The sequence below is a fragment of the Brachyistius frenatus genome, unplaced genomic scaffold (assembly GCF_029030835.1).
Source record: "Brachyistius frenatus isolate BFR_SWC_R1_liver_20210118 unplaced genomic scaffold, ASM2903083v1 Contig_92, whole genome shotgun sequence".
In the NCBI taxonomy this organism is placed as follows: domain Eukaryota; kingdom Metazoa; phylum Chordata; class Actinopteri; family Embiotocidae; genus Brachyistius; species Brachyistius frenatus.
The window spans coordinates 219,491-236,359 of record NW_027210691.1 but is presented as its reverse complement, the minus strand read 5'-3'; the positions used below and the strand labels follow the sequence as shown (position 1 = coordinate 236,359).

General features: G+C 44.3%; 1 protein-coding gene across 1 annotated transcript; it reads right to left on the bottom strand.

Moving 5' to 3' along the window:
• Positions 1 to 361: 361 nt before the first annotated feature.
• On the bottom strand, positions 362 to 15,503 carry galnt17 (polypeptide N-acetylgalactosaminyltransferase 17). The gene is made up of 12 exons (XM_069710519.1): positions 15,286 to 15,503; positions 14,813 to 15,171; positions 13,220 to 13,403; positions 10,071 to 10,237; positions 6,510 to 6,684; positions 5,787 to 5,984; positions 5,197 to 5,314; positions 4,453 to 4,638; positions 4,050 to 4,187; positions 3,591 to 3,686; positions 2,378 to 2,539; positions 362 to 1,730 (listed from the first exon to the last, which is right to left on the bottom strand). Exons 2-12 carry the CDS (start codon positions 15,051 to 15,053, stop codon positions 1,596 to 1,598), a joined length of 1,800 nt encoding a protein of 599 aa, XP_069566620.1. The 5' UTR covers positions 15,054 to 15,171; positions 15,286 to 15,503; the 3' UTR covers positions 362 to 1,595.
• Positions 15,504 to 16,869: the final 1,366 nt, after the last annotated feature.

The following is a 16,869-nucleotide window of genomic DNA, read 5'->3' as shown; positions in this document are numbered from 1 at the left end:
TGTGAGGAAAATATTTTGACCAAAACCATGCAAATGGGTAAAGCAGTTAAAAAGAGAGTGGCCCAGCATGGTGCCTCTTATTTTGGAGAGTCTCAAGCTTATTTAAAGCCAGAAAAAACTAAATGTACTTGAACATTTCTGACTATCAGAAGAGTGAGATGTATTAGTGTCTTTAAACTTATGATAGTTTTGCACAATAATGACTGGATCTTCAACTCAGGTTTAATTAAAAATTAAAGGGCATAAAAAACAGAAAATATTCAAATAAATTTACTGACATTTTAAATTTGACATTGTATTTAAATTATTAAAAATGTAAATAACGTAAATCTGTCCTCACGAACAGTAACCCTGCACAAACCAGGAAACCAGCTGTTTATTGGAAGACATTCTTGGGAGCAAAAATCCAACCGATAACACTGAATTCATTTAATTACATGACATCATTTACATCTCAGTACGGCAACAAATCCAGCCTCGAAGACCTGAAGCATTTCCACGGCTAATAGATTTGTGCACTTTTCAATTCCAGAGTCAATCTTCATCTCGTCGTCTGCAGCTCCGTCTCCGTGTCCAAAGAAAGTGCTTCGATAGTTTTGGCCGTCGGCAGTATTTATGGCACCCGGCAGGTAAGAGAGTAAATCAACTCGGCACAACCAAACTTTGTACCCATGTGCATACAGTACTTACAACCATGCTACAAGATGTGTGCGTCTGATGCTACAGAATGCTTTGAGTAAAAATGACCACGAAAAAGTCAAATGTCCGTGACGTGTGATTTATCCCAGTAGCCCTCTTAACAGTGTGAATTTTGAGGTGATTGAAGAACTGAACTGAAACAATAGGATTCAACACACCAAGTAATACGTGTTTGTGTCTTTTCTTCAAGTTATAAATATTTACAGGGCCTAGACTTCTGAAAGAACAACATAAAAATCATTATTTGGGCCTTTATGTTTAATTCTGTTAAATATACGCCTGTCATAAGTCGGTACTTCTTCATTTTCATGTATGTTACACTGAAAACGTGGGAACAAAAACAAGTGACCGTGTCTATTTAACTACGAATGCATTCTGATCAGTGCACATTACAGAAAGTGTAATTCCAGATATTCTATTCTTTTACATCTTCAAAGACATGATACAGAATGAAATATTACAGAAAGTATTTTGAGGATGAAGATAGAAACCTTATCCCCCCCCCCCCACATAAGACAGAACATAGTTTTGGTTGATTAAATCTCTATCCTTAAACCTAAAAACATCCTCGAGAAGTGGCACATACAGGAATTATGGCAACATCACATCGAAAGTTTGTAAAATTGAAATAGAGAGAAACGGTCTTCATGCTAAACTTGCATCATTTTGAATGTCCACTTTGTAAAAAAAAAAAAAAAAACCCATCAAATGTTCCCAAGCAACCTCGCTGAAGTCTCCACAGCTGCTATTTCTTTAAAGCCACGTCCTCTGAAGTCTCTCTGGAGAAGATGAGGAGCCTCGGCGTCCTCGTCCGTCCTCCGGCCAGGCTGAGGTCAGGTGACGGCTCTTGTCGACGGCCTCTGGTGCAATTGGTCCCGGTGAAATTGGCCAGTAGACTATTGCTTCATGGTGTTCTTGATGGTCCACCTCTGCCCCGAGCAGGGCTGCAGGACCAGCAGGTGGCCGAAGTAAACGTTAGCCGGCACCACCTCCAAACAGCGTCCCGTGGCTCGGTTTATGATCGATTCGTTCTGCAAGGCAGGAGCAGTTCCAGGATTCTGGCTTTAACGGGTTTCACAGATGGACCGACGGTGACGGCCTGATGTGCACAGATGTTTTCTCATTTCATCTTTACAGGGTTCTAATCTTTAATTATAAATACAAAAACCTGTTGCGTCAATAGTGGCACAAAATAAATCTTGACCTAAATATGCAACACCAGCAGAATTAAAGCCGCTGCAGAAATCAACAGCGTCTGCTGGACTCGGCGCTGCCTTTTGTGACGGGATCGATGTGGCTGAAGGTTCGCCGCGTTTAGCAAATACAGCTGAAAGCTTTGAAAGATTCTCAGATGGAACTAAAAGACTCGACGGGTTTTCGTCTTCAGTAAAAAGAAACGTCCAGATTAGGGCAGAGGGGCAATTTGTCTTGTGGGAAAATGGCTCAATAGTTTGTGTAATTGGACAATAAACAGACAATTGGTGCTGCAACCGAATCCTTTAAGTACAACTATTTTATCAAGTACATCTTGGTTAAAAAAAAATAGCCTTACGAGGGTAAAAGTTGAATCTCATTTCAGCCCTCCTGTTCCGCTCGCACGTCATAAGTCACGAGACCTTCTGCTTGTCTTACAGACGGACGCTCGGAGAAGAACCCGGATGTGTTTCTGACTTCTTACCTGAGTAAAATGCCACGTTTTCTGCTTCACGTTGGTCACCTTGTCACAGTTGAGGAGCTGAGGAAAGCTGCTGATCTGATCGTCCACGACGCAGCGAGTGTCCTCCCCGGTGCTGCCCAGTGGACCCAGGAACAGCTGACCCTCTTTGGTGAAACGTCCTAACTGAGTGCAAACGGAGACGGCACACGTGAACAAAATGCAGGCCGAGTTTTTTTTGTTTTTTGCTTTCTTTGTACAGAAATGGGGCTGAGAACCAAAACATGCCTTTGTTCTCTACAACGTAGGTTTCCTGTAAATCAGTGTTATCGGTGTAAATCACTGTGTTGCCTCGGCAACGCTCCAACCCACTTAAAATACAAAAATGACTTTGCACAAATAAATTTTGTGTTCGTCTCGTATGAAAACCGAGAGAAAGAATCTCCTCACATCATTTACATGAAACAGGTCTGTAGCTCTAATAAGGTTTTGACAGCTGATAGTAGAGCCTGAGGATTTATGGGCTCCAAATTACGTCACCTGAAGTTTCTAACATCACATTAAAAACTTGAAGTTGTACTTTTTCCTCTCTCAGTGACTCTGGTGTCAAAAACTCTCCAGAAATGTTGTAAGTACACATGAATGAGTTACTGTCATGTGTCTGCAGTACACAACTCAGGTGTTGTAGATCTATTTTGGACTTAAAAAGTCCCACTTGCGGTCCCTAGAGGTCGCTGCTGCTTCTCAACACACTCTGAGCCACAGTCACCTGCATTAAACTTAGGTAAGTAGGTAGGTATATACTTTATACTTTAACTTTAACTTGGACAAACTGCTGCAATAATCAAAACAGAAACAAATGGAAGCATATTTTGTTGTTGTCATATTGACAATTTCAAAAATGCAACTCGACATTTCCTTTAAAAGAGAGTGATGCTGCTCTCATTACCAGAAATACAAATTATTTTTAGCTCTGTTTGCTTTTATAGCATTTTACGAGCGGAGCCAAAACGTTCTCCCCGAAGCGCCTGTTTACCACTGTGAGCTTAAAAGAGAGGCCCGCGGGCCCGGAGGCTCGGCAGCTGACGCCGGCTGACTCGGCACAAAAAGCGCGACGCGGAAAACATTTTTATTCTGACGGCAGGACTGTTGTCCTGAGAGGATTTGAGCCGAGTCTGCGTGAGAAAACACGGCTGCAAATCACATCAGCGGACGGGATCCGGAGTTGACGTCGTACCTGAGGGCCCCACCCGTGGCAGGGGTGGAGGGTGGCCGTGTGGTTCTCCTTCATGCCCTGGTCCATACACAGGTGGCTTATTTTAGAGTTGCGGATCTGAAGAACAAAAGAAACGTCTTTGAAAACCACACTCGGTTTCACTTCACACAAATCATCTTTGTACGAAGTCCAAGTATTCCTGAAGAGGGTTTAAAAATAAACAACAACACGTGGCTACCGGCGCGTTTCAGTGTTTGATTCAAGATCTGGATCCAGATGCAGAGGAAGAATTCTGGTAGAGAGAGAGAGTGCATGAATATGCTTTCTGAGTGCTTTCTAACTTTTCTAACTGGGGTTGAGATCTTTTAATTCATTTTTTTTATAACTCTCTCTGGATTTTGTCTGACTCATCTGTTTCCAGTGGTTTGGTCCAGTAGTGGAAATGCACCGGAACCGTGGACGCACAAGCTGACGACTCACCTCGCCGTAGAACTGCGTGTTGTTGTACCTCCTCATCTCCGGGTAAACGTTGTCGAGGTACCACTGGAAGCTCTTACACTGCAGACTCTTCCTCAGCGCGACCCTCTGAGACACGTCTCCGTAATCAATACCGTGGTTCTGCAAGAGAACCGGGAATCGTTACGGGAAGCGTTCGCTTTACAGAGTCGATGTTTCCACAAATATTTATCCAGATTATTTGAACACAAATGTACATTTTCCTGGTGTGCCTGCACTACGGATATAACACCATACTAATCAATGCTTAGACGTCCATCCTACCGATGGACATCCACTGTCCATTGAGCATCCACTGCAGTAAACTTTGCATTATAAGACAGGACTGATAAAACCTGCCGTTCTCCCGTCAGTAGGCCTCTCTCACCTCCACGGGGATGTTCCAGGCCAGGTAGACGTTGGACTTGTACTCGTCCATCCAGACCTCAGCAACACGCAGGGCGTTACGCCGCGTGTGGAAAGCGATGTTACTGTGGTAGGGTTTCTTTATTCGAGCAATGTGAGCCACCCTGGAGCAAGGCAGCACCTCCATACTACCTCCACACAGCCACACCTGCAGGGAGAAGGTGTCACAAGACCATGAACTTAATGCTCACGGTGACATATTTACGGCCACTAGGGGGCAGAACAAGCAAAAGAAGCAGAGAAAGCTGGGAAACAAAGAGATAAAAACTGCTCTTTAGGTGTGGAGTTGGGTTTTAATTTTAGGCTGATAAATATCACTACAAGCAATCCCTTCACATTGTCATTTTATTTATAATTGATATCAAATCATTTCTTAAATCATGGTGAAACTCTTCAGCAATTCAAAGTGAGAAAGAGTTGATCTGGTCCGACTGAAAGCTTTCCGTCTTTCAGGATAAAATAACGGCGCAGAACAACAACAGACTCTCCAATCTCTTAAAATGTATAGAAACAAACTCCCCAACCTTCCTGCTCTACGTGACCTATTTATCTCCATTGCCCTGCCGTGAGCACAGGACCGGTCCTCCGGGACTCTTAACGGGGCCTCATTTATCAGCGGTGCCACACTGCGGTGGCCACTGCTCCACTTAAACCTACAGGGGTGAAGAGGGAAGAGGAACGAGAGGAAACTGGGTGACACACAAACCCTGATGCCCAGCTCGATGTTCTCCCCTCCGTAGACATCCATGCCCGAGTCCAGGAGGCCGAGCTCTCCGAAGTAGTCCCGGTTAGCCACGAAGGAGCAGCCGATCATGGCGGGAGTCCTGCCGTGAGCAAAAACACCAGATGAAATATGTAAATGTGAATTAGAACTGTTTGTATTTGGATCCGTCTGTGTGAAAGTGGTTTTGGATAGTTTTATGTATTAGGCAGAAGAGCACCGTGTGAATCTGCACGCTAATGTGACGTGTTGCATGTTTCAATCTTCCGTTTGTTTAGAATTTAAAATAAATTGATGAAAAACAGATTTGATGCAAATATTGCTAATAAATCATGTGAATTGTATTTGCAGCACTGAAGGCGGTCAGTTTTTAGAATTGCTTTGAGGGAGTCTCAGTAAGAAGCTTATTTCTTATTTTCACCTCGTCACCATTAAAACTGGGAAATAAGAACGGAGTAAAATAATCTGGTGAAGGTCGGCCTGTGTGTTTGTACGTGTAAATCCACACATATATCTGCTCCCTTTCCGTTCCGACTTCCTTTCAGCGTGTGCTCATACAGGTGAAGTTGGCTTGCCTGATGGGAGCAGACATGTCTCCGTCGTCCCACCACTGTTTGGGCGGGTTGATGTACATGCACCACAGCTCCCAGTTGTAGCCGTGGCCCGAGTTCTCGTAGCGCTCCACCTCGAAGGTGTCGTGCTTGATGTTGTCGATGGAAGGCAAGAGGATCCTCGTGTGGTCCTCTTTTATTCTGGCTAGAACTGGCTCGGCCCTGACAGGAGTACACACACACACACACACACACACACACACACACACGCATGTACACACTTCACAAGGACGAACTAAAAGACGGACAGCGCATTTTTATTTAGCGATGATGAATAAAAGCATTCTCTGATTTATGTTCATTTTATTTTATGAAAAAAATATTTGTTATGTGTGTGCAGTGGGAAGCGATATGTGGGATATGTGTGGAGGTGTCGGGATGATGCGGCAGCAGCGTTTTATAAGTTGAGATCTCGGCCAGATAGGTTTCATTTCTTTTTTTTCTTTTTTTTTTAAACAGTTCCAAATAAATCTACTTGTCCTATTTGTTATTTGTCTTGTCGGGTCTTTAAAATCCAGATTTTACAGTCTTCAGCCTTCTCTTCTCCTCATCGCAAAACTTCTGAGCTGTGAACTAGCGTGACGGTTGGTTTTGTACCGCTTCAGCTTTTCTTCGTCCTTTCATCTGTAAAGCGCTTCGTGTCATTCTTTTAAAACTCAACAGCTACGTTTCATCCACTCTACTCACCACGATGGGGTGAACTCCACGTGGGCGTCGAAGAATCCCGTCACCTCGGCGGTGGCCGCCTTCCAGCCCTCGATCCTGGCCCGGATCAACCCCTCTCTCTTCTGGTTCCTCACGATCTTCACCAGACCGGGGTAGCGCTTGTTCACGTACTCCTCCAGCGGTCCTTTCAGCTGCTCTGAAGTCCACGTGACAAAAAGATGACACGCCGAACAAAAGCACAGGTTAGAAACGCTGAGAGAGAGCTCTGTAAGTTCAGCCCGTGACCTCTGACCTCCTAAAGATGAAGGTCATTGTTTATCAGTCAGAACTATTCATAATTCATAACAGACGATCCATTTAACTAATCATGTTTGGGGTTCGTGGTTCACTGAAATCAGTGAGTGACTGATGCGTTCTTCAAAGTGGGTTTAATTAAAATCGTATTTATGAAAACTACAGGCTTCATAGTAAATCATTTGTTTAGATTGTTTTGCAAAACTATATATTTTTTTTTTAAATACTATAAAAAGAAAATATTGAAAGCATCATTAAATTAACCAAAGAATAAATATGGCTCATTTCACAGCGTTCGTTCATTGATTACATGTCAGAAAATAGAAGATGAAACAATAAATCCAGCTCTCATCTAACACACATTACATTGCTGAAAAGCAGATAATTATCTCTGGTCTTCGATCACACTGTGATAACGTAGGCCACGTTACTGAGGACTGGCAGACCGTGAGCGATGTTGTATATGAGGAAAGATACACAAAGTACGCACACATACACGGATGACACGAACCCACTGGACGTCAGCGCTGCGGTTCTGTTTGGATCAACAGACTCAACAACACCGGAGGGAGTTCGTGGCTTCCTGAGCGGCAACGGCTGATCCACCTTTGATCTCTCCTTCAACTCATCAGCCTTTTTCCCTTCGGACCCGAACGCTCACAACCTTCTTCCTCTTTGTCACAAACATTCCCTCAAACAACAACAACAACAACAACAAAAATCCTCATTCCTCATGCTCTCTGTGTTCTTCTATTTCTTATTTCTCTCTCTGCCTCTTTTATTTCTGTCTTACTGACACAGTCTGGAATACAAACTTGATTTCTTATGCTGTGTTTTCTCTCTCGCAGGCGCACATCACACACACACACACACACACACACACACACAGAGGAGTGTGTACAAGCCCACGGTGCCTCGTGGTGAGTGTTATTTGTTTGCATGCCTTGCCCTCTGTGTCGCTGCAATGTCTTCTCCTCTATGATGGATAGCCGGCTGTCGGCCAACCAGCAGTGTTAAGTGAGAGAGGGGTGGGGGTGGTGGTGGGGTGGTGGTGGGGTGGTGGGGGTGGAGGTCACTCTCCCGCTCTCTTGCTCTGTGTTTCTTGTTCTAACTCCTAATGTTGTCTAAAACTGTTCGACGTCCTCCTTCATGAACATGAAACCAGACCGTTCGGTTCACTTTGCGCCGTCCTGCAGCTGGAAACACAAACTAAAGCACCAAGTATGATACGTGAGAACCTTTAATGTCACCAGGAACTCTCATAATAGTGAGTGATGCAAGTTTGGGTGACAGTTTACCGGTAGTCTTTTGTTTTATTTATTTATTTTCCTAATCCTCTGAATCTGTGTGGCTGTTAGATTTCTAATAAACGATGTCGCTGCTTTATCAGATCAATTAACAATGTCGCTTTTCTGATCAGGAATAACAGCAAAAACTACAAAAACAAAGAGCACAGTTGTAATAAACACGACTCGGGAATAAAACTAGTCCAAAACAAATGCTCTAATTCACATTTTCTATTTCCTGTTTCAATACCATTTGTTAAAACTCTTTTAGGAGATGATTTACTGCCTGTAAAATAAAAAAATAAAAAAAATGTGGGTGGGGAGTGGAACAGGGTCGGGCAGTCAGACAGCATCGGCTCACATTGTTGGTTGGGCTGTTGTCGTGGGATTTGTTGACAATACATGAATTAGATAATGCCGTCTTTATCCCTTAAGCCCTCGACTGTCTCCTCTCTTTCGTCCCGTTTCCTTCTTATCCATCTCTGCTTTCCATTCTGTTCGATTTTATCTTCTTTCTCTTCCGGATGTTCATCGCCTGGTCTCTCTCTCCTCCTCTCTCTCTCTCTCCTCTCTCTCTCTCTCTCTCTCTCTCTCTCTCTCTCTCCTCTCTCTCTCTCTCTCTCTCTCTCTCTCTCTCTCTCCTCTCTCTCTCTCTCTCTCTCTCTCTCTCTCTCTCTCTCTCTCTCTCTCTCTCTCTCTCCTCTCTCTCTCTCTCTCTCTCTCTCTCTCTCTCTCTCTCTCTCTCTCTCTCCTCTCTCTCTCTCTCTCTCTCTCTCTCTCTCCTCTCTCTCTCCTCCTCTCTCTCCTCCTCTCTCTCTCTCTCTCCTCTCTCTCTCCTCTCGCTCTCCTCCTCTCTCTCTCTCTCCTCTCTCTCTCCTCTCTCTCTCTCTCTCTCTCCTCTCTCTCTCTCTCTCTCTCTCTCTCTCTCTCTCTCTTTCCCTCTCTCTCTCTCTCCTCTCTCTCTCTCTCTCTCTCCTCCCTCTCTCTCTCCTCTCTCCCTCTCTCTCTCTCCCTCCCTCCCTCTCTCTCTCTCTCTCCCTCTCTCTCTCTCTCTCTCTCTCTCTCTCTCTCTCTCTCTCTCTCTCTCCTCTCTCTCTAATAGCCTGGTTTGCTCTCTTCCACTCCTCTTCCTTCTCTGATGCTCCCTCGTCTGTTTCCCTTTTTTCAAACCCTTCAGCCTTCTTCACTTCTCTCCAACGCCTGTTTGGCTTTCTCCTGCCTCCTCTCTCTTTTTTCACTTTGCCCGGTTGCATCCCTCCCCCTACCTCCCCCCCCCCTCCCTCCTCTCATCTCGGCTCGGCAGCCCAATAAATAAGACAGAGACATCTCCCCCCTCCCCCTCCCCCTCCCCCGTGACATCCGATTGTGCACTCGGCCTCTATCTGCCCCACAAAGATCTGACACCATCAGTCAACTCAGCAAACACGACTCCTCAAAAGCAATGGCGCAGCTTTTGTCAAGGAGACACTCATTCCCTCGTCGTGGCAACCGATGTCTTTTTAACTTCTGCACATCTCCTTTGGAAAATTAGCAAAATATCGAAGTGCAATCAGTAATCACAGTAAGTGATGTTGAAGGAAAAGGATCAAAACTATCAGAAGTAGTGAAATCTCGTGCATCTATCTGAAAAGTCACATCTCTGATGCTGACAGAGGAAAACAGAGCAAAAAACAATTCAAATATTAATACCCTCATAATATATTAACCGACCAATATCCTTTATTTCTCCAACTCTACTGTCACTTTTAGAATATTTGATGTAAAGAAAATGGGAGATAATAATGACTGGGAATCTGAATGATTAGTACTTGATGTTTAGTTTGTTACTGTCACATGTTTCCAACCAGAAGGTCCGCCGCGAAACTTCTTTCACCCCCGTTTTCTCTTCATTGGCCTTTACGGGCGAATGCTGTATTTCTTTTAATATCTAAGATTAGAATGAAAAGGAAAGCCACCGTTAAGGATTAAGGAGGGAAAGAAAAAATGGTTCATCTCCACTGACCGTCGTCGCTGTTGTCGTCCACCAGGATGATCTCTTTGAGCAGGTGAGCCGGAGTGTGATTGACAGCTGAGTGGACCGAGCGCAGGATCACAGACAGAGCTTCATTGACGAAGATGAAGATGAGGGAGATCTGGGGGAGGTCTCTCTGGTAGCTGACCTTTCTACATCTGCAGAAACACATGCAAACACACCACACCATCTGTCAAGTAAAACCTCGTGAATGTAAGCTTTCTGGATTTCGCTGTAAAAGACCGAGGCGCCTCCACGAAGCAGCTGACATCTTGTTCAACGGGGCTGAAAAGACAAAAGCACGTCCTGCTTCTTCTTCAGCTCGAATCACGTGGACTTTTTTTTTGCTTTCGAAAATTAGTTTCTTCACCGCTTAGTTTTACAGGTTTTTTTTTAACAGCTCTAACAAAGAGGAAACCGGTGGGGTGAGACTTTGTCTCTAAGTTTAGCATGTGTGGAAACACCTTCCTATTCTTGCCTCATTTCTCAGTAATCTTACACCCCGTGTAAAAGGAAATGTTTATCGCAAGTAATCCTTTGATAAATCCAGTGGTTTCATTAAAATGCATGATGTCGGATGGATAATTATAAGTATTACAAACATGATAATGGAGTATATATGTGCAAAAAAAAAAAAAATCATTCAAAGACGCTTCATTCAAAGAATTGAGGGAGTTTTGTTGGTAACAAAAGGACATACAGCTGCAGAAAAGGAACTGTTTGAAGACCAAAGAGCCGCACTGAGCAGAGCGTATTTAAAAGCTCATACTTACATCGGGGATGTGTGTTTGTACTGTCGCAAGAAAGAGAAGCGACAGCACTCATGGCAATAAGAGCTCAGACCAGTGAGGACGGAGCACTCGGCGTAACCCGTTTATAGCAGAAGGAGGATGATTACATATATGACAGGGTGAACTCCTCACTTTACAAAGACCAGCCATGTTTCTTCTTCATACTAATTGTAGTCTGAACATCTGTTCTCTCCTCCTCGCTCACGTTTTCAACACCACGTCCGTGTTTTGCAGTTAAAATAGACGCTCAGTCAAACACAGTCGACTCCTCAGACTTCAGCTGACATGCTGCTGCTAAGCCTGAAGACATCACACCCAGACACGCCTCGCATGCCACTTTGATCCCGGCAACATGAAAGACCTCCCGAGTGACAAGTGAGAGCGATGGATTCGGATCCCGCTACGCAAAAAACAACACACACACACACACACACACACACACACACACACACACACACACACACACACACACACACACACACACACACACACACACACACGTGCAGCACAGCACAGCTTGTTGGGCCTGTTTGCCGATGCATGCGATGGCTGCAGATCGATAGCTAGCATGACAGTGCAACTTCATCAAGTATGAGTGAGGCTGAGAGTGATACGGATTAAAAGGAGCAGGTGAGGTGCACTACAGGTGATTTATGTGCTCTATGACAGGAGAGTGATGCAATGAAAGGAGCCACCAAACCAAACATTTCACACAAACTTCTCAACGTGTAAAACTTTTCTTCTACGCTGCTACTTGCAGGTTTTTGGTTGAGATTTCTATCTCTGAGGTTTCTGTTTGCAGTAGAGGTTAATAAAATCCTATTTGTTGAGCTCACAGCACCGAAAAAAAAAATGCTTTTCACTTAACGGCAACGAGGATTCTGATGGAAGAGCAAATATTCTCTGAAGAAATGCAAACATTGTTATGAAAACTATATGGGATCCAGACAACGTTGGTCTGGTGTTGAGAGCTGAGCTCTGGAGCTGCACCATCATAGTGAGAAGTGTCAGGTCGTAATGGCCGTGCTTTACACCTGCATGAACATAATTACATATGAAGAGGCCGCTGATTGCCACACAGCTGTGAATAATCCAGTTACTGTGAAGCATGAATAAAGCAGTGATGCCAATCAGCTAATGCAAGTGCAATGTCAGTGCTCTGTGTAAATTAGCGTGACAACTGCACAGGGAAAAGGACACATTTTGTTGATTTTTTATTTTTATTTTTTAAATGAAAAGACATTTAAAATATAACCCCTGTGGTAAGAAAAGCAAAGTGACACTTTAATACGGCTGTAAACGAGCAGCAGGAAGGTTCAGCTGTCGAAGGAATGATGATGAACTATTTCACGGTGTAGCATTGATGCACAAACAAATCATTAATCTTATCTGCACCTTCGTCCCAAAGGTCTACATCTGAAGGAGGCAAAGCAACGTTCAGATCCACAGACAGACAGACAGACGTTGTTTTGGACTCTTGTAACTGCAATATAATGAAACTGAATGCGTTGGCCACAATAACCAAATGTTTGTTCAGAGAATAAAGGAGCAGCATTTGCTGAAGAACACCTTGTCATCTGTGAAACATGGGGGTGAATATATTGTGACGTGTGACACGGATAGAAAAGGTGATTTCTACTAAATACCAGCAGATCTGAGAGAGTGTAATAAAAGAGGCTAAATTGTACAACAGGACCAAAGCAGACCTGCAAATAAACTACATAAAGAAACACAAGCTGAAGCTTGAATGGCCGTCACAGTCTCCTGATGTAAACATCAGTGAACATCTGTTGGGAGATATTAAAAGATTTTATGTGTGCAAGACAACCAATAGATATCTCAGAACTTGAAGTGAAAGTGGATCAAATTTCCAAACATTTCCACGCTGTGATGTCTATGAAAGGAGGAGTGTGCTGAGTTGTGACATGCCACAATAACAGTGCCATATAAACAAGTTGATAAAAATCAATAACAACGGTCCATTAACATTTGAGTACAGGTTGTTTTTTTAACATGCAGCAGTTGCATTTACTTTTCAGTTTATACATCAACAAAATATATAATTTGCCTAAACTTTTACATCTAACTGTGCACACTGTATTTCAACAGTTCAACACGTGTTGAACAGTTGTTTGTTTTCCGAAGTCCGTGTTCCAATTAAAAGTCAGTGAGGTCTACATTATTCAGAAAAACAAGGACACTATTTATGGAAACAGACCTCGCTGCTTAATTATTTAAAAGCATTTTGTAATAGTGTCGAGACCACAGATTACATTTCATCCATCTAACTTGTCATTCTGGGTGGGAAACTCAGATTGGATAACTCAAAACCACTTGACATGGACTCACTTGCTCGGCCGATGGTCCGGTATGGTGCGATCCAGAGAGATTCTGTCACTGAGGTAGGCATTATAGCCGTACTTTTCCCTCAGGTATTTAGCGTCGTTGTCCTCAGCCGGCGACAGCGTGGCAGGGAGGCCGCCTTTTCCTCGACCCCCGAAGCCTTCGATCAGGCCCAGAGATTTGGACAGACCTGAGCGAAGCAAACAAGAGAAGATTACATGTCAGGTACCACAGCTGGTAGCCTGTGGCCCACAGCTGGTAGCCTGTGGCCCACAGCTTTTAGTCTGTGGCCCACAGCTGGTAGTCTGTGGCCCACAGCTGGTAGCCTGTGGCCCACAGCTGGTAGTCTGTGGCCCACAGCTTTTAGTCTGTGGCCCACAGCTGGTAGTCTGTGGCCAACAGCTGGTAGTCTGTGGTACACAGCTGGTAGTCTGTGGCCCACAGCTGGTAGTCTGTGGCCAACAGCTGGTAGTCTGTGGCCCACAGCTGGTAGTCTGTGGCCAACAGCTGGTAGTCTGTGGTACACAGCTGGTAGTCTGTGGCCCACAGCTGGTAGTCTGTGGCCAACAGCTGGTAGTCTGTGGCCCACAGCTGGTAGCCTGCGTTGCCATCGCAGCTCCAAAGTCCCATGAATTTACAGTATGTAGTCAGTGGCTGTCAAAGCAGGTGAACTTCTGAGCTGAATTCATAGTATAACAACTTTGGAGCAACTTCATAGAATATTTTCAATAAGGATTTATTATTTTTTTTAAAGAAATGTGTAAATTATGCTTACAGGACTTCCTACTCTGTCCTCGGTCAGTAATTCACATAATCAAAGGTGAAAAAAACACCTTTATCTAATGATGAATGATCTCGGCTGCAAGATGCCATTGAAGAATTAAATCTCTCACTGCTACAAATTAGGGGGACAAGAAGATTCCTCTTGGAGTGATTGGGTGTATTGTGGGTGGCAGAATGATTAAAGTGTCTGTACTTCAATGTGATTAGCTCTGTGGCAAACATCCTGCACCCTGGAGGCACTGAATCTCTAAAAGCTCCGGTTCTGGAGTCGACTCTGACCTCATACCTCTCTGGGAGAAGCCCTTGTCCCGACAGGCAATAATTAAGAAAAACATGTTTTTACTTGGCATTGTTGCAGGGAAAGGCTCTCCTAATCCCGTCATTTATTTATAACCAAGTTTGACACTTGTGTTGGCATTCAATATTAAAATGATTTGAACTAACAATTCATTGTTCATCTCTATTACGAAGTTACCACACAGGTGTAGTGATATTTTCTTTAAAGGTCAGTTGAGTGCATTTAGATTTTCTAGCAGAGTGCACAATCTCATTAAGCATGCCCAATTATTATTAAAAAAAATAAATAAATAAATAAAGTGAGGAGTGTGCAAGACCCAGCAATTGGCTCTACAAGACAACAGACAATCTGGAGGGCAAATTTAAAAGCCTTGCACTCATTACTCTATTTTCATGTGACAGCCCCTGGAGTAAATCAAGGAAAAGTCAGACAGCATTGACTTTTCTGTCTTTTACAGATTCCTTGACAGAAATCAGGTTGACATGTTATTTCAGCTGAAATGTTACGGGGCTCCTCACCGTTTAACTGCCTGTACACCACGTCCTCCAGCGAGCTGAGCCTCTTCAGGAGCACCTCATGGCTGATGCTGGGCCCCTGCGCCGTCCCGTTGCCCCGGGGCCTCTTCCCATCAGCCGGAGCCCCCGGACCGGCGGCTTGGACGCTGCGTGTGTTGCACTTGGCCCAGAAAGTCATGAACCCGGCAACCGCGAGCACGTTCAGCACCAGTAAAACCCTCCATCTTCTGAACACAAAAGCCATTAAAAAGTCGCCGGTGTCCGGGCTCCGGGTGGTGAGGGGACAGGAGGGGGGGGCAGTCTCAGGAGAAGCCCTACGTGTCGCAGATTCAGTGCTCTCTCGGCTTGCGATGTGCGGAAAGCTGCAGGGATAAATCACCACCGGGTTAGACTATACAGGCAAATACAAACCCACAGAAATCTGCACTGCAAATCTGAGCAAGTGCACCGATTTCTGGTCACAAATCTGCTCTTACCATTTGACACAGGGGTTATTTTAGGCTGCATCCCCCTTCCGAGGATATTTGGGACGCCTGGCCATCGGCTTTCATCCGTGTCACCGCCGCTTCCAGCCTGGCTTTAAAACCATGTACGGACGATGTAAGACAAAGACCCCAGCATATGTTGAGCTTGAGGAACAGATACTCCTTAATAATTTAACAGTGAGGAAAATATCAAGTGTGTCTTTTTTTTTTCCTTTGCGTCTAACAGAAGTCGGCAGTGATGCGACTGAAGAGGGCTGCGCGCAAAAATCCTCTCGGTGCTCAGGGAAAAGCTTCTAAACTGAACGTTCAGTCAACATTTTCTGCCTCTTGTCTGTTGCCACATTATCTTCCCCCCGACACACGTTAATCACACCGGGATGCAGCTGAGGAGACTGCACATATTGTGAGCGGATAGCAGCGGGTAAAGAGATGCAGCATCTCCGGTGAACGATCCTCCGGAACCGCGGCAGCGGCAGCGAAGCACTACGTCCTTATTTCTCGTTTTTCCTTACATTTCCCGTCTTGAGTCAGCGTATTCCAACGTTTTCCTGTTATTCCACACACCCTTGTTGTTTGCGGTTCCTTGTTATTTCCTCGTATTCTCTTGACAACGTGCACAACCCCTCGGTGGGGCGCAGGACTCGATCCGGCAACGTTTCACTTCACAGCAGGTCAGAGGTGGTGGGTGGTAAGGTGGGTGGGGTGTCTGCTCACTGGCACCCAATTATCTGCAATTACACAACATTAAATACAGTCATCTGTTGGCCACAACGGTGACTATAGAGGGGCTGTTTTTATAGATATATAGGATCAGGACAGTGGTGGAATTTCTATGTTTCTGTGAACCAGGCAGGTATAGACAGTGACCCAATTCTGTCCTAAATAATACAACAAAATACTTACATGATGTTTCTCATTGAGAGAAAAACCATCCAGTTCACATGTAGGGAAACATGACAACAACTCTCTTTGGATCAAACTAAATGAATGTACCTCATTCATAATTTGGAGCAGCGTTTAAGCATGAAAAACTGAAAACTGGTACTTGACTCCTGTTGGATAGTTTTATCTGTGGCAACCCATCTGTTCCTGAGTTCAAGTATTTAAAGGTTTACTCAGCACTCGTACTGATCTCTCATTGGTGGTAAATTAAGGTACACAATACACAGAAAATCAATACACAGAAAATCAAGACACAGAAGTGAGATGATTTTCCAAGTGAGTGACAGTCAGGATTTATTAAGTGCTACAGCAGATTAGAAAAATTGCATACAGGGAAAATGAAAAGAGCAACCTACCTTTCAAAACAGTCTGATACACTTCTTTTCTGGCTTTTCTCCCGTGTGTTACAGCCTGCCAAAACACCGCACATGTTGAAAGACTCAACTCATCTCTGGATGGACTTATTAGTCCATGAAATTCTGGCACAGAAGGCTTTTTGGTTTCCCAAGTGAACCCCGAAAAAGGGATTGTTTTCATATGGATCACATCGATTTCGCAGAACCGATGTGCCGCTTGAACTACAACGATATCATTTCTCTTTGTTGTTAGACATGCAGCTGGGCCTATCTGTGT